The 23,689-nt window shown below is 38.2% G+C and overlaps 1 protein-coding gene across 1 annotated transcript in view; it reads right to left on the bottom strand.

Annotated features, from left to right (window-relative positions):
- The window catches only part of PARP8 (poly(ADP-ribose) polymerase family member 8), a 162,556-nt gene that overhangs the window by 21,330 nt on the left and 117,537 nt on the right, over positions 1 to 23,689 (bottom strand). Inside the window, exons 15-18 of the mRNA XM_077816268.1 lie at positions 7,774 to 7,866; positions 3,035 to 3,160; positions 1,672 to 1,737; positions 324 to 391 (exon numbers count right to left, since the gene is read on the bottom strand). Coding sequence (XP_077672394.1) covers positions 324 to 391; positions 1,672 to 1,737; positions 3,035 to 3,160; positions 7,774 to 7,866 — 353 coding nt within the window. The remainder of the gene's footprint in view (positions 1 to 323; positions 392 to 1,671; positions 1,738 to 3,034; positions 3,161 to 7,773; positions 7,867 to 23,689) is intronic.

Here is a 23,689-nt window from a genome sequence, read left to right as displayed (position 1 = left end):
AAAACACTTGTATTCTAGGCCATTGACAGAGGCTAGCTGAAGGCCTATGAATCACATGCATTCTACTTAAGTGGTGCATAGGCATGGTGCTGGTCAAAGGCTTGATTCAAAGTCCACTAGAGTCAGTGGGAGTCTTTCCACTGGTTTCAGTGGACTTTGGATCAGATCCTAAAAGCTCCCAGAAAAAAAATTGAATTCCAATAATTGTAAATGCCAGTATTAATTCTTAGGGACAGATAACACCAAATTTAAAATAATAAAATGATTATTCATTCAACATGGTACTGAAATAATTGTTATCTTAATGTAAGTCAGTTCTATACCACTGCAGAAGAGGATGCGCAAGCGGGTCCTGTTTATCCATCTGCTTCTTTATTTCCAAATATGGCGCCTATAAAACAGTAATTATGCTCTTTACTGCTGGTTAAAATTTTGTATATATTACATTACACATAACTCCATCTATAATAAATGAATACATTGGATTCATCATCACAGATTTAGTGACATTTAGCCTTGAAGAGTTATAACTGCCTTGACAACAACAAGAATTACTACAGCAATTATCCTCCCTTAGGTAGAATTTATAAGCTTACACTTAGCTTCAGAACAAGTATATTGGGGCTAAGACTGTTGGTCACAGCAAGAACAGCAGAGGCCATCTAGTAGTGTTTGGCTCTGACATTAGGAAACTGGACTGGACCTTCAGTAAAACAAAGCCTCTCTAAAGTACTCTGTGGTAATTCACTCATAGCTATTTTAACTGCTTCATGGTATTAAATAGGTAAAATCAATATTGGACCAGATAATGTTCACACTGAAAACTCCCACTGACTATATTAGGATCATGAAGTAGCCCTTTAAATCTACTCAGCCCAGCAATAATTATACTTCATCCTAGTATTAAAATGGCAACTTGATAATACAATGTGCAATATAGTAGCTTAATTCTTATACTAAAATTATGATAGTATTTTGTAAACACATCATTTTTCATTCCAGAATCTAAAAGTATTGTACAAACTTAGATTAACTGAGCTTTATAACACCTTGGTGAGGTTACATCTATTTAACAGCATGGTAACACTGTGTTGCTGCATTACTAGTAATCAGTTAACATCAATGGGACCACTTGTGAAGTAAAGTACTACTCAACAAAGGTAGTGTACAAAGGTATCAAAATCAGGCCTGAAGTGCGTATTCAGGAGCTGCATGATCTAAGTCACAGGAACCCTGGCTCCTAATCCCTCTCAATTTCACTTAAATGAACAAAGTTCTAGTTATAATAGAAATAAAGCCATCACCATAGTACAGTGTCACAAAATCAATGACCCTTGCTTTGAAAAATCAAAGACTTGGCTTGGCCTTGATATTTCCTGAAATGCATGAAGCAGCAGTTGGCCATTATTCTGTTACAATGTTCTATTCCACAGATATTATCTCTTATTTAAGCTTCCAGTGACCAGAATTCTGTTTCATCAGTTTTATTTTGTCACTGTCTAGATACTGCAGGTTGTTATTTTTAACACATATTTTTATATTGTTGCAGCTCGGCAGCAAAAATAAAAATACAATGCCATGCACCATCCTCATCCCCCAAAAGAGCAACAAATAAAAACAGGTACATCCTTCAATAAATTACAATTAAGATACTAAAAGACTTATACTTACCTGTGTCATTTCTCTAATAGAAGTAATACTATCCAATGCTTTCATGACTCGATCATAATTCTTCTTCTGATGTAATGTAAAATAAATGAATACATTAATTTTTTTTGGGGGGGGGGCTCTTTTATATATAAATATACTAATTCAGTGCTCTGAGTTCATATACTTTTGGTATAAAACAACAATTAAGAGCAATGACCGACAACCAAGCCTTCTCATATCTCTACATCCAATATTCTTCTTCCATCCTACACATCAACTCATCCACAACCCAGGAAAAGTCTGGAAGACAAACTGACACCAGTAACTTTTGTTTAAATTCACTAGAATCCACTGTAAACAAGGAAATCCACTGTGTAAATAAGACCAATTTATCAACAAATGTTAATAACTATATATGGGTCTGACAGTTATTTAAGTATCAGGTTCTGTTGCTGTTCAACAGAACATGGCAGCAGATTGAGTGGAGTGAAGGGCCAGCAATGAATCAGTTAAAAACCCTAGGAAATTCGACTGTGCCACTGTTTGGCCTTTGTACAAAAAAGGTGAAATTTACCCTTATGCAGAGGGTCCATAGTTCTCACTTAAGCTGTTAAAATGGGGCCTCAGTGGGATTTAAATGCTGTGCTGGTTGCATTGGTCTTGTGCAAGCCCTCCGATTGCAAAAAGTGAATTTCATTGAAAATGAATAGAAAGGTCTACCGTTGTATAGTAGGCAATATTCTTTACCTTGTTAGGTTTCAGAGTGGTAGCCGTGTTAGTCTGTATCAGCAAAAACAACGAGGAGACCTTGTGGCACCTTAGAGAATAACAAATTTATTTGGGAGCCCATGAAAGCGTATGCCCAAATAAATTTGTAGTCTCTAAGGTGCCACAAGGACTCCTCGTTGTTTTTATTTTGTTAGTTATTGCTTGGGAACGCTCTGAAGATGAAAAGTACTACACACGTTTCAAATATAATCATTATTTAAAAAAAATATATTTTAAGAATATAATCATTTTACAAACAAGAACTTTGGAAATGTAAAATAAAAATAAGCAGATTTAGAGCCACATGATTAAATTTTCCCAAAGGTGAACTTTGCTTTGATGTGTATAATATGCTCCCAGATAAACAAATTTTGCATCCACAATTTGCACCCACGAACAGGAAGACTGAAAGTTTACCTCTAGACAGCTTCAAAATGACATTTTATATTGTCTAAAATATTTCATAGGTTCCATGGCTACACTGTTGTACATATACTGTATTTTAAATCTATATCTGTCAGTCTGAAGACACATTATCCTGTGGAATTGGACCTGGCTTTGAAATCTAAAACATGACTAAAAGCAAACATTACCTGTTGAAGAGACAACTACTTACTCTTGGATTAAAGGCCAGCATCTGAGGGTCATTAGGATCAACTACAGAAGGATATGGCTCAAAAATGACAACTTTCCGGGGTGATTCTAGTGCTGATCGACACATGGACACTAATAAATCTACCACCTAGAAATAAAGAAAATCATACATAAAGAAATGTCTCTTTCACAGAACACTATTTATTTTGAGATTCAATAATCTATTCTTCTCCCCAGAATTATCTTCTGTCTTCCTGCATCATAGAATTTTCTTCTTTGATGTTGTGTCTTTAATTATTATACCAATGATTGAATTCCAATGCTTGAATATTTGTTGAAAACCATAAGTCATAGGAGTGGTAATTCCGCATTTTGTAATAACAGCTGCCTGTGAGTGATTTCATATTCATATTTTAGCCTGCATCTTTTGAAATTCGACTTAACCCATTTTTGAAAATCTTTGTGGAACACAATGCCTCAGATTCACTAGCTTTATTCACTGAATAGCTTGTACAATATGGCTGTGGATATACAGTAGCATCTGATTTTACAAGTTATACAGTTGCATGGCAGTGTAGCCCAAGTCACAACTGTACCCTAAACTTGAAATAATAGATTGCATTTTGTTCAGGTATAAAATATTTTTCTACATGTTAGATGAGCTATCTGAATCATTGTCTCCAGATCCCTAATGGGTTTAATGATATTTCTCATCTCAAAAATATGCATTTTACTGTATGTTTGAGGATCTTCTATAATGCACAATTTGGCCTACGGTGGTTTTGAGGCATTTTGTGAGTAAGCGGAGTCCAAGGACTAAATAAATATTATGTTGCACCAATTTTACTTGAGAAGAAACTTAGGTTTAGTTGACAAATGTCTGTCATACGGTGGAGGAATAAGCGGTACATCAAGAAAATTGATAAGCCATTTCATCTACTGACAGAAACCCATCTGTTGTATACAGTGCATTTATATTATACACAAGCAGGAAAGAACATTTTAATTAAAAACTTTGTGTTTCTAAAGTATAAACACTGCTGAAATTAAAGCACTAAAGGCTTTAATTACAGCCCACTGAAATTTTTCCATTCACTTTAATAAGCTTTTGATCAGACCCTAAGGTAAAATCCTATAAAAACTCCCAAAATGGGACAAAGGTTTGGTCCTAAACATACTGTAATGCAGAGTATATTGATTTACCATGGAACAAATCCTAATTCCTCTTGTACATATGTGGAGTCCCCAGATGCAGGAAAACTAGGAGGGAGGAAGAAAGCTCTACAGGGGGTATGCATACCTGTGCACAATGCAGCAGATAACAGCTAACAATCTTGCTCAAGGATGAAGCAAGAATGGGATGAGGGAGGGGCGCAAAGACAGGGTTGGTGGATCTGCACTACATAGATCCACAGGTCATTGCTCCCCTGTAGAACAGAGTTGTAAAAACCATGGCAAGTATTGCCTTTTAGATTTGCAATAGTGGAACAGTTCATGGCCCAGGCTGAGAGTTTCTTCGTTCTTGCCTCTGAAGAGATTACAGCATAGCTTGGAATGTTTGTGCTGTGCACTGATTTCCTGGAATTTGCCCCAGGTTACTGCATGTACATGTACTTGTGCATGTAACATTTTTAACAGTTTTTAACATTTTTAAATAAAAACTGCATCAGAAATTTCATAATTTGAAAATAAGGTTAAGGATGAGATGAGTTTTGTTTAAGAAGCGCTTGTAATTCCTCCGATCATTCCAGATGGACTGTATCTTGACTCATCATTCAAGCTGTTCTAAAAGTTATCATATCCGATCACTCCAGGGAAATAAAAATGAGTTCCCTTTAGAAAAGCAGAATGAAAGTGAGAATCATCAGGAAAGACAGAAGGAATTGTACACTAGTGAGTCACACTGTTTTCCCTTCTCCTCCTCTGCTATCTTGGCATGAATGAACAATCTTCTTCTGATAAAAACTATTCTGGCAATTGAAATAACTGGATACTTCAAATGCCCTGAACAAGAAGGCTACTTTAGCAATTCCCTCCCCCAGGTTTATAATGAAAAGTTTAAAATCCACAGTAAATATTAAGATGTTCGATTTTCTTCCCAGTTTACAAAACCTACAGACATGGAGAACTTTTCAAAATTAGATATTTGTGCTGATTCTCAAAGTAGTCTAAGGGTATGTCTATACTTCGAGCTGGCAGTGTGATTCCCAGTGTGAGGAGACCTACTTGTGCTAGCTCTCACTGAGCTAGGGCACTAAAAATCGAGTGCAGCTATGGTAGCGTAAGTACGCACCTAGAGTCTCTGATGAGCATGAACTCTGGACAACTAACTCCTCCCATACTGTCACAGCTACATTCTATTTCATAGAATCATAGAATATCAGGGATGGAAAGGACCTCAGGAGGTCATCTAGTCCAACCCCCTGCTCAAACCGGGACCAATCCCCAACTAAATCATCCCAGCCAGGGCTTTGTCAAGCCTGACCTTGAAAACCTCAAAGGAAGGAGATTCCACTACCTCCCTAGGTAACGCATTCCAGTGTTTCACCACCCTCCTAGTGAAAAAGTTTTTCCTAATATCCAACCTAAATCTCCCCCACTGCAACTTGAGACCATTACTCCTCATTCTGTCATCAGCTACCACTGAGAACAGTCTAGATCCATCCTCTTTGGAACTCCCTTTCAGGTAGTTGAAAGCAGCTATCAAATCCCCCCTCATTCTTCTCTTCCGCAGACTGAACAATCCCAGTTCCCTCAGCCTCTCCTCATAAGTCATGTGTTCCAGTCCCCTAATAATTTTTGTTGCCCTCCGCTGGACTCTTTCCTATTTTTCCACATCCTTCTTGTGGGGGTGGGGGGGGGGCCCAAAACTGGACATAGTACTCCAGATGAGGCCTCACCATTAGCAAGCTAGTGTGAATGTGTCTCCTCGACCCCCAGCTCAATGTGTAGACATATCCTAAGAGAGTTAGGTGCCAAACTCCTAATGAAATTCTAATCTATCTCTCTGGCACCAATCCTCAGAAATCCTGCTTTACTCTACTTTTTGCATAAGCCTGGATTTTAGTGGATATGAAAATACTTGATTTGTTATTTTATTTTAGGATATCTGCTCTGGGGCCAATCTTGCTTGCAATTAAGTCAATGGCAAAACTCCCACTGGGAGCAGGATCAGACCCTAAATCTTTAAATGCAGTAGCCCAAATTCTCCAGTGCAGTGTAGTGCTGCTGCTTTATGCCACACAGATGGTGAATTTGGGTTCTAAAGTTGGCCTAGTTACCCAAGAATGGATCACCCCAGTATAGCAATACCTTCTAGATGTGTAGAGACAGAGTCATGACTCCTATACCGCTCCCCACCCTGCTCCTGGCATATTGGCATGGCATGGGGAAAGAGGACATGCCTTGAACTTACTAACCACCCACTGATTCTCTCTGGGACCATTGGCAGTTGGTATAATTCAGAGCATCTTGAAGTCTGCTCTAAATTAAACAGGAAACCAGGCCAGTACAAAGCATGCTCAGGACTTGGGGAGCTGCCATTACACTCTTTCCCTCAAGAGATGTGCTGCGTGTGCTCTTTGGCCATAGCCAAGGAGCAGGTAATTGTTTCTGATGACTGTTTGGTACAGCACCTGATTTTAAAAAAGGAGCCAGGGAGAGTCTTGGGAATTGCAACCTAGTGAGGGTCACCTTAGGGTATTAATTGAAAGGGTAACAGAAGGAAGAGGACAAGAATTTCAAAATCGGACACCTAAATCTAGGCTTCAAAGTGAAATGGCCTTATTTTCAAAAGTGCTGAACACTCAGAAGCACCAATTAAAGTTAATTGAAGCCAGTGGGTCCTCATTTTTTTTGAAAATCAGGCTGCTACACATCTGTTTTTGGAAATCATGGGAAGAATATAGCAACCAGTGTGTAATACTTCACTCAGCCCCCAGGGGCTTTGTAACGGATATTGCCCTAACTTATTAAAGTTCTTAAATAATTTTAATGAAATATGATAAAAAGACAACTTGGAAGATACAATTTAATTGGATTTTCTGAAGAAAAATATTGAAGAAAATAAATAACTACAGGGTAAGGAGCATATCCTGCCAGTACTTACAAACAAATTTAGAGTAAAAAAACAAAGGTATTTTTATTAAAATATTAAAAATTAAAAATTAAATTAAAAATTAAAAATATTATATTAAAAGCGCTGCTCCTCTGAATGAAGAGAAGAAAACAGTATAGTAACAATGGATCAGTACTGTGCCCACTGTTATTTAATAATCAAAACAAAAGATGTAAAATGGACACCTGTATCCCAACACCATGAAAAGAAGAGGGCTTAATATTTGCCTGAGAGTAACAATTGCTCTTTAAGATAAAATAGGAAGTATCTCCAAGAAGATAAATGGACAGTCCAGTTCATTTCACCTAACCAGGTGACCAAATTCAACTCAGCAGAAGAAAGAATGCAATTTTCAAAAGCACTTAGCATTGGCCTAACTCTGCCACCATTGAAATCAATGGTAAACGTCCCATAGGCTTCAACAGGAGCAGAATTTGGGGACTACCTAATGAACACCTTTAAAATATCCCGCCCATACAGTAAAGTATGTAATCACATCTCTGCTGGTCTCTACACACTGTGAAGGAGTACATAAGAGTTAGCAAAGAGCAGAGATATGAAAAAAGTTAGTAAAAATGGATTAATAGAAATTATTGGATGTGCTATACAAAATTTGACACATGATTAACATTATATAGCTGTACCTGAGCCCCAGTGGCAATTTCATCTGCAGCTTCATTCATTACTCCTAGAGTTTGGAAAGCAAAAACACACAGCTCCCGTTCACATACTGTGGGCTAAGGAGGAAACAAAAACAACAAAATGTTTGTGTTTTTATTCCAGTTTGTAAGTATTAATTTTTCCATGTACCACCTAAAATATAAATGTAAACCATGCATCTGAATTCCCATTTAATGCTATTCATATTCCTGGACAAAAAACTATATTAAAATAAAATGTTGAGAGCACATATCAGTAATTGAGAGGAAATTGCATTACAGGGATGTTGTAATTATCCCAAAACCAAGTGTTATAAACTCAGGATATTCACAGTACTGGTTAAACTTAAAAGAAATCTATACATCTTATAGTATGAAAATTCACAGTGAGAGCACCCAAATAACCTTAACTCTGCTCTATCAGACTCTTAAAAACTTCCCATATAATTAAAACCCACTGAAATCTTCTGCACAGGCGACATTGCATACTTTTCCCCTGCCTGGATTAATAGTAATTCTTCACTTTTATTCTTCAGAACTGAAAATTTCTCCATCAGTGTCTGTGCTATTCTGTTACTGAGATCATTTGGACAAATGAAAAGGTCTAACAGTGGGTGCTAAATTTCTTAAACACACCTACCTTAACTTTAATTCCTAAACTAAAGATTTACTTGTAAATCTTCAGAAAATTCATTCTGTATTCATAGAGTAACTGCTGTAAGTGCATCCAATGAAGTGAGCTGTAGCTCACGAAAGCTTATGCCCAAATAAATTTGTTAGTCTCTAAGGTGCCACAAGTACTCCTTTTCTTTTTGCTGTAAGTGTGAAGAAGATAATGCTGCATTTTTCATATATAATGAAGAGGTTCAATCCCTGCTTTAAGTGCAAAATTCAATTAATCCTTAACTATGGAGCTATGCCTGACACCTCCATCTTTTATGAAACCATTCATTCATAATGGTTTAATTACAGTTATTTAACAAAACAGAAACAAATGTAACATATTAAAAGAATTATAGGTCTTGTCCATATGGCGATTTAATGCCTGGCAAGCTGGGGTATGAATCTCCAACGCTCTAGCCTATGGCTCACTTAGTGACCATGTGGATTCTGCTGCCACATAGTGAAAGTTCTGTAGTGTGCTTTGATCTGCTGTTGTTTCAAACTATGGAACTTTTAGTACACGGAAGCAGCATCCACATGGAGACTTAATGAGCAGCAGGCAAGAGCACTGTAGAGTTACACCCCGGCTTACAAAATAAGCCCTGTATGCAGATTCACATAAAGCAAAAAGGATAGAAACAAAAAAAAATCAACATAATAAAGTTTTAATTAAAAGAGAATAGGCTCTCTAGGTTTTCCAATAGGATACATTTTATTAGCAAACCCTTGCTCATTACTAAAAGATTATGACTAGGTTCACATATTTAAGGCCAAAGTTGTCTATAATCTAAATATTCAAGAATTAATGAACAGTAAGTTGAGGCAAATAAGCATATGAAAACAGGTTAGATCCCTTCTTGGAGTTTATTGTAATAAATAAAAAATTTCTACTTCAACACAGAAATGGTCTAACATGTACTTTTCAGTTACTGATTGGTGAGTACGCTATATTTAATAATTACTTATGAAACTTAAAATTATGTCAAACAGGAAGCTATTACGCCAGGTACCACTGAAAATCTACCACTGAAACACTATGAGTCTTTCACTGCCATGATAATAAAGGAAGAATATCTCACTCAAGTTCAGACACTCATGCCAATGTCTATAGACAGCATTCATCAGAAATGAAAAATGTACCAAATGCTGCATGAAACAAACACAAAATTTAGCTGGATTTTGTTTCAAGAAATTACTTAATCAGTAATAAGCATATGTTGTAATTCTGCTCACTGTTTCACAGCCTTTAAAATATGCACTAGTTTAGTTTCAAAGATTTTTGATTTACAGAACCACTTGAAATAAGCACTGAAACATTGTCATCACAGTTGCTTTAGAAGAGCTATCATCTTTCAGGTCTAATAGCGTGTCATATATTTGATTTATTTTATCTGCCATGTTACATTGCATTAGGTAGCAGACTAAGCCTAACATGACCCAATTCACTGTGCCACTGCACACTGGACAAAAGGTATTTATTATTGGCATTATTCCTATCCTTACACATTTCGAAAGGTGATTTCGCTATTCACATTAGTGGGAAAAGTATAAAAGAATTCCTATCTTGACTGTTATGAATAACCAAAATTGTTCTCTGATTCAATTTCATCACCCAGTAAGGCACGGACAAAATTCAGCTATGCTTGCCATAAAGCAAAAGAATTCATAGCGTTTTGAATTTGCTTTGTAATCTGCCCACCTTCAGCATTGTAATAAGTTATCATGAAAGTTAAAAGTGACATACAAAGGGGGAAAAAATTGGGTGTGTGTCTTTTTTTCTTCTTTTTTCAAAGACACTGTGATGACTAGAGGGCCTGTGTAAATGATATCATGAGAAGCAGGAGAGTAAAAATTGAGCTGATAAGAGGTGACGGGATTTTAAGTCAGGCTGTATAAAATTCTTTGTATTTTATTTGTTTTTGCTAACTCCTATTTAACTTCAATGCCTAATGAACATTTTTGAATGAAAGAAGTCTATGTTAAAGATTCCATACCTTTCAATTAAGGTTTTAAAGTTTTAAGAGCTCACAATAAACATATTTTTTACCTCCCTCTGGGCTTCCAACAAAGCAAATAAGACCAGACTTTACATTCCTGATATTCTTAAATTAAAAGATAAGCAGGAAACACCCCTCCCACAAAAGCAAACAAACAAAGATCTGCCAGTCTTCTTTATAAATCATAAAGAAGTAAAACACAGCACGAGTCCAATTTTTCTTAAGATCCTTTACAGATCAACTTTAACTAAGCAATGGTCCTGGGAGAAGTGATTGCTTTAAGATCGGTTCTTTTATTTCTTGTTACATAAAAATGACATTTTTTTGACACTCATCAATAGGCCAGTCTATATATTCCTTCCTCGCTTGATGTTACTGCAGTGAGAAACTAATAAAAGTAAGACTAGTAATAAATGAAGAAGCAATGATAAAGGCTTAGTGTTATAAATTCTTTGATAAGGCATTTATATGGAACATATAAGGGTGAGTTCTCTGTACTTATCTGTGCTGACTCTTCAGAGGAAGAGTATAATAGCATCCAGTCAGAAAACTGAGACTGAGTGGGACAAGGTAAGCTGCTGCAGCCTCTAGAGGGTAAGTGTCTTGGCTGGTCATATCAAGATACCAGGCAGAGTGTAAAAAGAAGGGGAGTCAAGATTTTCTATATCCTTTTGTGGATGATTAAAGCCAGGGAGGCCTTTGGGGAATTCCTGCCCAGTGGTTTTTCAGTTGATTTTCTTTCTGGTTTTGTGACTGGTGGATAATAAGCCCTGAGGAAAGAAAAGCCTTAAAAGCACTGAAACTTCAAGCTTTATTTCCATTCCCACCCACTAGTTTACACTGAGCTAGAAACATACTTAAAATAAAAAATGAAAGGTGATATTATTGAGTAGTAAGCTGATTCCAGGAACCAGGGCTTTAAGAAAACTGCAAGACTTGTGAGAAAATCATGAGAACATTTAGCAATATTGTGAGCTGCTTACAAAAATTCAACAATGGTAAGGTGGCTGATCTGTGCTGTGACCACTGCTTTTTATGCTGACCAGTCTCCTTGAACTCTCATTGTCTGTTTGTTGTATCCACCTATTGTCTCTTGTCCTATATTTGGATTGTAAGTGTCTCCAGGCAGGAACTGTCTTTTCATTCTGTTTTTGTATAGTACCTGGCACAATGTGGTCCTGGTCCATGACTGGAGTTTTTAGGTGCTACCACAATATAAATAAATAAGTAAATAAATACATAAAATAAATAATTAACTTTAAATTGATGCACCCCATTTTGTGGATACTTTTATTTTGGTTTACGAACACTTAATATTGATTTAGCTTACATCCATTTCTAAACTGATTTAGTTAAATCAGTACAACTTTCTTGTCTAGACCAGTGGTTCTCAAACTATTTGGTTGTTTACTTTTCCACTGCTGCTAGTGGTGGCTCTCTGGCCACCCAGCTCTGAATGTGCACAGTAAGTAAGTTTTTCATGCCCCCAACCCTGCCTGCCCTCCCAAGCAGGGCACAAGCCCCAGTTTGAGAACCTCTGGCCTAGACAAGATGATGTGGAGATGTGGTCTCTTGGACAGTCAGGACCTAAGCCATACAGGGTTTTACATCACCTTGAATTGCATCCAGAAATGAACTGGAAGGAATCCACTGAAGTCAACGGAGTACATATGCTAACATTCACCATTGAGAATGTGTGCAATTTCTTTCTGCATTGTCTGAAGAACAGTATTGTCACTCTCTCTAAGCAAAAACAGCTTATGACAGAACAATCAACAGTCTGAAAGATATTTTATTTTTAATCAGGATGCATAAAATAAATGGAAGGCCATTTAGATGACCGTCACAAAACGGTTGGCTGAGTGAAGAACATCAGTGCTGAAAGACCATTCAAAGGGATAATTATTCCAGTGGGAAAATGCCAGAGAAAAGTAAGAGCCCTGGTTTCTAACTGGCTGAGATTGCAAGTCTCAAGGAACAGAATGCAAAAATGGTATGATTTTATAGCTCTGTAGGGTTATCTGAGTTTTCTTTTCAGCTATCGCCTCTCTCCATACTCAAAAGCGCTTTTGAGAGTGTCACAGGTGCTATGAACAAGAAAGAGAACTCTATGATTATTCTCAAAAAGAAAAGGAGTACTTGTGGCATCTTAGAGACTAACCAATTTATTTGAGCATAAGCTTCCGTGAGCTACAGCTCACTTCATCGGATGCATGAAGTGAGCTGTAGCTCACGATAGCTTATGCTCAAATAAATTGGTTAGTCTCTAAGGTGCCACAAGTACTCCTTTTCTTTTTGCGAATACAGACTAACACGGCTGTTACTCTGAAACCTATGATTATTCTATCTGCTATAAGACAAGTGGCATTGCCTCAAATGATGGCCGTGAATAGCAGGTAGGTCTTCCAACTACAAAAACATGTGCCTATATTCCTATATGTGGGTTCATGTTGTCTAATATAATTTTCCAGACAACCTTTAAATTAACTGCAATAAAAAAACAACAAATACTCAAATCTCATGTTGACCTGGTTTATCTTGTCATTTTCTAAAGCTTTCTGAAGTTGTGCTCAGAAGAGCAATGTGTCATCCTCTGAAGTACTGAGGGATGCCACACACACACTAATGAGGCTGGAACATGACTGGCACACCTAACTACTATTGATCTAAAAATACTCAAGGAAGGCTCACTTACAGCAGATGTCATAAATGGCAAAGGTGAAACCATTACAAATCTTCTCACTTCTCCTAATGAAGGAACTGGTAGTGGAGATAAGATTTATCTTCAAATATATGTTCTGTGTTCAGCTTCTGACAAGGAAGGTATTGTGCTGTCCTTAGGAGAAAACTGTCTCTGGTTTTACCTTGATTACATTGGGTAAGTGCTGATGTGATGCTGTAGTATTGGCAACACTCACAGTATGCTGGAACAGAAGTGAAAAAATGCATCTAGTCTGTGAAATCTGTTGCAAGCGAGCCTTGAGCTTTTTATGTTTATTTCATGGCTGATTTGGTGTGTGTGTCATGTCGTAGTCTCATTACTGAGTGATGGCAACATAAGAATAGTTGCTAATCCTCCAGTTTGTGAGCTCATACCACCTAAACGGCAATTATCTTCTAAATAAATGATATACTAGCATAGAGCTAAAACATCCAGAGCCTACCAGGGCCTTTCTTTTGTCTTGCTTATACCACACAACTATGCAGACTAGTCTCCAAGCTGTAATTTAAGGGCTAAAATTTCAAATGTCTATATTGAGCCCACAGGAACCCCAGCTACGTCCACAAATCCCACAACTCAATGTATAAATGGTTATTTGTGAATGGAAGTTGGGTGGCGGGTGCTAATGTGAGATTTGTGTACTTTTGGCTGGTGTAATTTAAATGCCCAGGGAGAAATTCTGTTCTAAAGGAGCAATTCTCATTAACTGCAACAGGAGTAGGAGGAAGCTGTATTGTCGGTACAACTCTGGAGTATTACTTTTGTCCTCCCTGCCTCATAACACAAGGACAAGGGAACATTCAATTAAATTAAAAGTGGGAGAAATGAAAAACTGATAAAAGGAATTACAATGTGCAATTACAGGTTTCAGAGTAGCAGCCGTGTTAGTCTGTATTCGCAAAAAGAAAAGGAGTACTTGTGGCACCTTAGAGACTAACAAATTTATTTGAGCATAAGCTTTTGTGAGCTACAGCTCACTTCATCAGATCTGATGAAGTGAGCTGTAGCTCACAAAAGCTTATGCTCATTGATGAAGTGAGCTGTAGCTCACGAAAGCTTATGCTCAAATAAATTTGTTAGTCTCTAAGGTGCCACAAGTACTCCTTTTCTTTCAATGTGCAATTAGACTGTGTAAACTCACTGACACATGAAGTCCCCAAGATAAAGAAAGATTTTAAAAAGGATTGTATATTTATATGGATATCAAGACTATCCAGAGCTAACATAATTTCTTGTAACACATTTTGTGAAGGGATATTAAACCTCATGATTCAAGGTTTAAGCCAATCTTCAACTATTGGAGATTAAGATGAGACCCAATGTGAGGAGCAGATTACTCCACATCTGACAACTGCATGGTTCTGACAACTGCCTCTGAAGTGAATCATATTGTCCACTGTCAGAGACAGGAACTTGAATTAGGTGGACATGGAGTCTGATCTGGTCTGGCAATTCCTGTGGTCCTATGACTCAAGTTATTTAACTCCTGGTTCTGCCACAGGCTTCCCCTAAACTTGGACAAGTCACTTCAATTTTTTTTCTGTGCCTCTGTAAAATGACAAAGTTTTCAGATATTACAGAAATGGGAGCCATTTAAATATATATAAACAGGGTTGCACTTGTGTAACTGATAGCAGAATTTGGCCCTTTGAGCTAAGTGTTCAATTCCAAGTTATTGGATGACCTTCCAGTTTCAACAGAAATATTATACTGAAACACAGTGTATTGGGTTGTACACTATTTCTACTGCAGGAGGCGCAGAACCAGTATAGACTGTGCCATATGTCACAATTTTGAATTCAGGTTTTCTTGTTGGAGATGGAAGACAATAATGTACAGAAAAGATAGTGACCACTGTGATAATGAACACTCTGCTTTAAATATAGATCCCAAGTGCTCTACAATAACACCTGAACCAAGGAAGAAAAATACTGCCGTATTTCCACTAAACGACAACTTGCCTACAAATTCACTCAAGCAAGAGGTTCCAAATCATAGAGTTCTATATTAATTGATTAACATATTTCTGGGATAACAAAAATCTGGCTATGACTCCATTGAAAAACACTACATCATAGAGCAGAGGATCTCACCGCCACCCACTCGAATGTTATCACCATCTTGTTAAACTATTAATGGTACTGGTAGGTGGAGATGAGGAAAATCTGTTTTTTTCTATATTGTGTTTCCTACCATTCTCCAACTGTTCGACATGGATACTCGGGATGCCAGTCGTTGCCAATAATGTGATATGAAGGAGTAAACCCTGGGGAAAAAGTGATTAGAGCCCTGACAAGCAATCCAGGCATCCCTTAGTATCTCCATGTCTTTATAATGGAGCAGCCACCAGGAGTGTGGAATGCTACTTTCCAAAATGCCTTGGCATGCAGGAGGCTATGAAGGCTGGAATAATGTGGTGATACTACAGCAGCCTTTCCCATTTACTTTACATGCAGCCAATGAGAAAGACTGCTCCAATGGGGGAGGAAGAGTTGCCAGTTGAGAGCCTGAAATCTGAATCTCCATCTCTGGAACAAAAGAGGGATTCTAAGGAGCCACCCGAAAAAATAAACAACATCCCATTCCCCGAAGATCACATACTTTCCTTAGTCCCCAATCTTTAGTGACAATGCCCACTCCCTCAATGCTTTACCCCTTTCAACCACCGGCTTCAAAAAACCCATTTCTTCTTAAGGGAGGTGAAATGTTTGTGACACTTTTCCACTAACAGAGTCAGTGCTGTGTACACACTATGGTGATGGGTACATTAGAAAGGGCAAAGACAGACAGACAGGCACTTTGGGCACCTTGTTTAACAATATACTTTCTGGCAAATCTGCCACTGAAATAAAAAAAAATAGCTACTCTTACTAAAAACACAATGGTAAAATTACACACAAGGAGACTTAAAATGTCATCTACTGTGTAACTTCCAAGGAATTGCACAGAGTTCCTGTGTGAAAAGACAGTAGGACAAATGGAACTGAAAGACTTCAGAAGTGTAAGTAATGTGTGTGAGTGCGTGCCTATAATGATAGTACTTTGCACTTCTATAGAAACTTTCCATTCCAGGACCCCCAAAAGAAGGTAGGTATTTGCAAACGTAAATTGCAAATGTGCGCCTCAGCGTTATCAAGTTTGGTTGATACAGGTGAAAGTAAAAAAGATCAAAGAGGAAGCAGAAGAAAAGTATTGACACAAACATAATGCAGAGGATCCTCCTCCACTTCTTTGTCTCCAACTCCCCTATGTTGCTTATGTATGACTCCTGAAAAGGATGTCCTCAGGGATCAGGGAGTGCTAAAGAAGCTAATGAAAAAGTAATGACAGTTAACATCACCAGTACTAGCAGCAGCTAAAACTGGTTTGCTGCTCCAGCTAGCCATATGGGTGACTTTTCTCTTCACTTAATATGAGGATGGGAAGACTGCATGGGCAAATACAATGTCTCAGTATTAGCGTACATCATGGCCATGAAGAAAAGTCTATAATGTCAGGAAGGCCCTTTATTCGCTACTGTGAAGTGGTAATTCAACTCTGACCAGGTGTTCTCTATTTAATTTGACTTCAACTTTCCATGTGATCAGAGCACATTCAGCACAGCTGGAAAGACTGTTACCTATAGGAAGGCAGATAGAGAGCAAGCAGAAATAAATAATCTTATAATCTCTTTCCTGAAACTGTGGGTAATGTTTCCCAAAAATCTCACAGTATGCACATAAATTTTTAAAAAGCACTCCTGAAGAACATGTTAGAGACCATGACACTGGGCAGGGTATAAGAACCTACACAGATTAAATACATTAGATTAGAGTGGCTTGGAAAAGGGACTTATTCTGTTACCCTCGCCCCCAAATTCAGGTGATATGTTCTTCCTTTCTTCTCTTCTTTGTCCTGTGGTATAGTTGCAGTCTGGGCAGAAGAAATTATACTGGTTTCAACTTCAAGTCTTTTCAAATGAACAGATAATACAGATTCAATCTGTGATCTCAAACTGTGCAGGGTTGGATCTGATCACTGCTTGGCTCTAAGGCAAATATGTTATGCTGTAGTGATGTTGGGGCTTGTCCTTCAGAGGCAACAGGGAACCAATTCCACACCATGGCACCAAAGGGCAGGGTACTGCTGGAGGTGGCTTTTTTCAGAGAAGAAGAGGTAAAAAACAAGGTATCGAGCACTTGTGATCATGAAAGATCCTGCAGACCTCTGGCAAGAAATGGGGCATTAATTCCAGTATACTGGTCAAACTCCAGCTTGGCTAAATACATTCTGCATACATATACTTTTCACTGTAGTTCAGTTATTTTCCATTCCACTCCTAAACGCTGTTGTGTAGTACTTCCAACACACTCGCTGCTGCATTACACACCAGGGTGGCTGAATTTCAGTGGTGGTTGAGTAACAGATATATACACATGGGGATGAAATCTTGGCCCCACTGAGAATGGGAGTTCTACAATTGACTTTAACGGGTCCAGGATTTCACCCACAATGAAATCACATTTGAATCCTTCAGGCTGAAAGGCATTCTGAAAAAGTAAGGTTATTATTATTGTTATAGATCTATCAGCATTACCATCTTAGAATTATTTGTGGTGCTATCAGTAACAGGGACTTCAAATATTGTCTTTCAGAGTATTTGATTGTTTACATCCTGCTGCTGAAAAGTTAAGAGCAGAGACATCTGTTCAAGGGTGCTGCTTTTCAAAGGAAATAATGTCACATTTCGTTTTGCAGAGCTTTTCTGTGTTTCTCTGCTGATTCCTCTGCCCTGTTTTTAAAGAGAACGTAATCTGAGATTTCAACACAAGGTGGCACTCTAGAGGAGATTTCTCAATTCAAAGGAAAATTATTTATATGATTTTGTTTCTCATCTGACTGAACACATTCTGGGAGGTTCATGCTCATTGTAACTGTCCCATGTCTCTTTAAGATCTATTCAAATGATGCTAGTTTGTTCTAATGTCCTTGACTATTGACAGATAAAAAGCACAGAGACAATTTGATAGATGGTACATGCATACTATAAACAGTGTTATGTAAAGGCTGAGTGTGATATATTTTTAGTATACACATTTTAATCAGATGCTTAAATTCAATAAACACTTTTGTTAATGATTCATCAGCTCATTATATTTGAATGTTTGCGATAAAAGTACTATTATCATATGCTGGATTCCTAAACTAGTCCCTTTCTTTAATACCATATCAGTTCAGCTGTTGTATTATTATAATATTTACCCCTTCCCTAGAATATAAATACTAACTCTGAAGTAATGGGAAGATTTTCGAACTGCATTAAAGAGATATTATTACCCTTTTATTATAGCACTAAAATGCAACACAATTTCTTTATTATATTTCTTTCAGTTTCCAAAATACAGCTGTACTAAGCTGTTGGGACCAAATTACCCTTCTTACTTTGTGGCTGAGGGAGATGAAAATGTTGCAGACCTGGAGTGGATGGGAGGCCCAGAAGACAGAAGAGTTGCCTCTGCAGCATCGTTCTGCCTTCTCCTGATCTGACAGAAACTTCCCTCTCAGTGATCCATGAGGCTCAGATGTTGTAGAGTGGAGAGGAGGAAAAAATGATCCCCGTCTCCACAACCTCTACACCCATCAATCTGTCTGATACTCTCAGCATTAATTAGCCTCTTACAGTTTGAATGGCAACTTCCACCTTCTCTGTATATATATAAATATCTTCTTACTATATGTTCCATTCTGTGCATCCAATGAAGGGGGCTGTAGCCCACGAAAGCTTATGCTCTAATAAATTTGTTAGTCTCTAAGGTGCCACAAATACTCCTGTTCTTTTTGCAGATACAGACTAACACGGCTGCTACTCTGAAACATCTCAGCATTAACTTACTCCCAATTGGTTCCCCCAATTCAGTATACATCTTCCACATAGAACCCTCACATGTAAACATACCGGGGGAAGCACTGCCTTTAGTTCTTTCTTCATTTAGTTTACATATTAATTGAATTGTTAACTTTTTAGGGCAGGGATTATGTCTCCTGTGCCTTGTACATCATCAAGGACAGAACTGGAACCCATCCATTGATCAGATGCAGAAAACCAATTACCAGGTACATTTTCTTGTTTTCTACACAAATTATCTCTGTGTCTTCTCTTAAATCTCCTTTTTCTCACTTAATTTATGGCCCCCAGGTTTGCCGTAGTGGTTTACCTAATGAATAACAGGTAGTCACATTATCAAATTGTGTATTATATTGTAATTCTCCCTTTATAGCATTCTAACAATTGCTTAGCTGACTGAATGGATAATCCATATAAAATGGCCTTTGTCTGCTAGGTTGAAAAGTGGAATTCTCAGAATCCATTTTGTGACTGACGTTTGGGTTCTGAATTGAGATCCTAGATTGGGACCTTGGAGAGCTACTGGAATACAAATGTTTAATAATATTCATGCTCCAACTGCCTCTGATAAAACACTGACAGAATTCTATGCAATAAATATAGTTCCTTGGATAAACAAAACAGTGTGGCTAATCCCCCTGAGTTTTTGCAGATCTTGCAATATTGGTGTTTTACTTAAAGCTCCAGCTCATGAAGTCAGGTGATTTTGTGAGAACCTCAGCCTTCATTTTTTGTGTAGTACAATTTTAGTTGCCATGATTGTGGAGAAAAGTTTAAAAAACACGACCCCAGGACACTCTAAAGGCTAAAATCCAGGATGCAAATAAAAATAACCCAACTTTTTTGTGTGTGTAAATCTCATGATTTTTAAGCCGATCTCATGCTTTCAGAGCCTTAACTCGTGGAGTTCTCACTGTTTGGAAATACTGAAATAACTTTTTTTCATATATGCACAAAGTGAATCTTATTACAACTTTAAAAAAATTGTTTTCAGCAGTACCCACAATGTGCTAGGTGCTTTCCAAACATTCAAGAAAGGGTAGTTCCTATTCTGAGGCGCTCAGAGTGTAAGGACAGACAAGTAGATACATTAGGAGAAGGGGAACAATAGCAATTCTCTGCAAATGAGACCAATGAACACATATTCAGTAATAAGACATAAAACAAGATATGCAACAATATACAAAAGGAGGTCAAGTTAGTGTTGCAGAGGAACCAACACTCTGAATTCCTTGACCGCTGTGAGCCCACAAAGACTGCATTCTCTCTTCAAACACCACGTCAGCAGCTGAGACCGACTGGACTGCTCTCACTGGCTAGAGCAAGTTGAAAAACCAATAAAAAATGTTGGTTTTTTGCAATATTTCCAAAAATGTCAAAGTGCTGACATTTCACTGACATTTTTCAATTGTTGAAAAATTTTGACTAGCTTTTCCAGACTTTTTTTCTGATCAAAAATTATTTTTTTTAATTAATGTCATTGAAAATTTGAAAGTGGGGAAATTTTACACAGTTCTTGGCTTCACAGTCTAAAAATTCATTGTCATGATCATTTGGGGTAGGGTGTTCTCTTCTGGAGAGCCCTTAATTCAGGAATTGCTTTGTGCATGATCTGACAGAGCTCAAGTTTGCTGTCCAAAGCATGATTCAAGGCAACTATTTACCAAGACTTGAAACAGTGACTGAGCAGGACTGAGTTTCTGCACTGGTTTATGGTGTTTAAGTTTGCCATTATGTCAATCTAATTAATGTACATCGACTGCACTTTAAATTAATCCGATCTTGCCTAAGATAAACAGATAGTTACCTCAGAATTCTTGTATTTCCTATGCTTATTGTCTTGACTTCTCCAAGTCAGCCAATTCTAAGTCAGGACTTTTGAGTCCATTACTCATTGCAAGAAAAATAAGTTGACCAGACTCAAGATATTTCTTCGTATTTTTTTTTAAATTCACAATGGCTAGATGGTGAATAAACTTTGGATCACAAACTTTACTTTAGTAAGTGTTGGTACAGAACCTAACACCCTACCGCAGAGTCAGCAATAATAATAAAAAGAATGATACTCTTCTGCTAAAATGTCTTTGGTTTAGTATCTGACATGATAGCAGCTTAACACAGAGGCTAGACTGGCACGATGCCACCGCTGGAGGTGGCAGGTAGTGTACACATAGCTGCAAGGCACTGTGAAAAGCAGGCTGTGTCCACACTGAGGTGTGTAGCTACCAGTGAAAGGCTCTGGCAGAGGAAAGGAAGCAGTGAAAGGCTTCAGCAGCTTCCCACTGCCCAAGCGTTTCCTTGCAGTGAGTATTTTCCTGCAGTGGGGAGAGACTCCAGCATTGGGGATGCAGCGGGACACTGCACTGCTAAAAGTAGTAGTGTAGACAGGAAGGCCTGGCCTGGGTAAGTAGAGAGCAGTGTAGGTTATGTACTCGGGTACATACCCACACCCCTCAGACATGTCTTTACTTTACTCACCCAAACCATGCCTCTGGTCTACGCTGCTATTTATACCTGAGCTAGAGGTCTACATGCATATGTACACTACCCACTGCTGAAATAAGTGTGCAGGGTAGGTGTAACCAGACGCAAACAAGCCGAACTTTACTGTGGCCTCAAGGAGTTCACCTTGTCTACATCACAAACAGATCTAGGTGGTTCCATTTCCTGGTATATGTTGAACCTACCAAATCTCTTAAAGGCACAGATCATTGCAATTAAACTGCAGGTGCAAGATTTCAAGGAGAGAGGGAGAGGGCACAATAGGCACCCACACTTTAACTCCCACTGTGTCTGGCCTGAAATGCAAGACACCCCAGCAGCACTGAAAAGGAATAGGTAGGGGACACCATCCTGTGCACCGGTCAGGAGACCTATTTGGATGCATGGGGCTGAAAGAGATGCTGCATTGTCTGAAGGGAATAGCAGACATCATGCCCTTGCTACATGCTAAGAAGCTCAGTGAGGAATTTTATCTCTCTGAGCTCCCCCTGGGATGGAGCTCCCCCCCATAGGCGCAAATACAACTAAATATTCACAACTCCTGCTTACCTTCAACAGAGGAGGCAAAAAGCAAAGCTTCACACACAGAATTTCACCTTAGAAATTCAGCTCAAACCAAAGAACTCTCAGCACATTTACAGTGATTACTTTCACTGTCTATTCCCAGCACAGAGCCACCCCAACCTATACCTCATGTTCTCAACACTGAGCATGGGTTTACTCCAGAACTCAGTGTTTAAGGGGGACCAGCTGTACTGCAGCACAACAGAACTCTTCAGCAAGGTGTAGTCAGAATCTCTTGAGATTTTTTATCCAGGCAAAAAAGTGCTCCGCAAGTAAAGTAATCCCAAAGCTGATTTTCACAAGGCAGTCTCTTAACTGTTACCCTTTTATGCAGGATTTCTTGTCTCGGATTCATCCCAAGTTAAGGGGCTCAATGGAGGAGTAACTGAATGAAATTCTATGTTCTCTGTTTTACAGGAGGTCAGACTAGACATCTAATGGTCCCTTCCGGACATAAAATCTATGAAACCATTGAAAATTCCCCATAGAGCAGAACCTTGATTTTATGAACATCAGTCTGAAAAATGACCATTTATATGAACCATTTTTCTCAATGGCAGGGGTCAGGGATTGGAATAAAATCACATAATGAAAGTGATGTTGAAACAAGTCTTTATCACTTCATGTACCGATACCTTTGGGGCACTGGAAATCACTGTGCAGTGGTTTGAAGGACAAGAAGAAAGCAATGGAATGCACCATAAACTTCACTATACCCACTGTAATTCAGGTGTACAATTTTTATGAACTTTTTGATTTTAGGAACTCCTCAGTTCCAAATTAGTTCATAAAATAGGGGTTCTACTGTACTTTTTAGAGGGAAATCTGGGAAATACTGAAAATACAAGGTATGGAGGAGGCATAAAACTGGGACACCTCATTTAATTTTTCAGAAGTTACTGCAGAATCTCATTGTACTATCTGGTTTAGGTACCAGAGTGATTGAGCTGGACCATTGACTCTGGGACTACTCAATGACTCCCAGCTCCAGCATCCCCTTAACTTCAATACTGATCTCTTCTCTTTTAGCCTCCAGGATCTGATATGGTTTAACCTTCACCTTTACTCCTGGATCTGTGATGATGTGGTGATGGATTTGTACGGGTCTTCCTAGAACATATCATGGTGCTGTTCAATCATTTTGATGAACTCTATACGTTGTTCAGTGGTTAATTTGGGCCATATAGCAATTTAAAGGGGGAAAACCTGGAGGAAGCCTGGCGAACCTTCTTCTGACCCCTCTACCAGAAGTAGGTTTACAAACCCTAGGAAGTCTTGTCCTATGAGCAGCAGGTATGCGAGTTTAGGGACCACTTCTGCTGTATCCCTTGTGTTTTCCTGAACTTCAATTTGTACAGGAATGGCTGGGCAGTAATTAACTTTCCCATGAACACATGTTATCCGCATGCGTTTGGCTTGAGACAGCTTGTTCCGCCTAATGTGCATTAAAAAAAAAATCTTATCCAAATAGAATATTGTGATGCAGTGCAACCAGAATAACTTGAGAATATTCTAACAGGTTTTTGTTGTCTATGGCTATTTAAGACATAAAAAATATGCATCACATAA

The sequence above is a fragment of the Eretmochelys imbricata genome, chromosome 5, assembly GCF_965152235.1.
Source record: "Eretmochelys imbricata isolate rEreImb1 chromosome 5, rEreImb1.hap1, whole genome shotgun sequence".
Classification (NCBI taxonomy): domain Eukaryota; kingdom Metazoa; phylum Chordata; order Testudines; family Cheloniidae; genus Eretmochelys; species Eretmochelys imbricata.
This window is presented reverse-complemented; position numbering and strand designations above follow the sequence as displayed.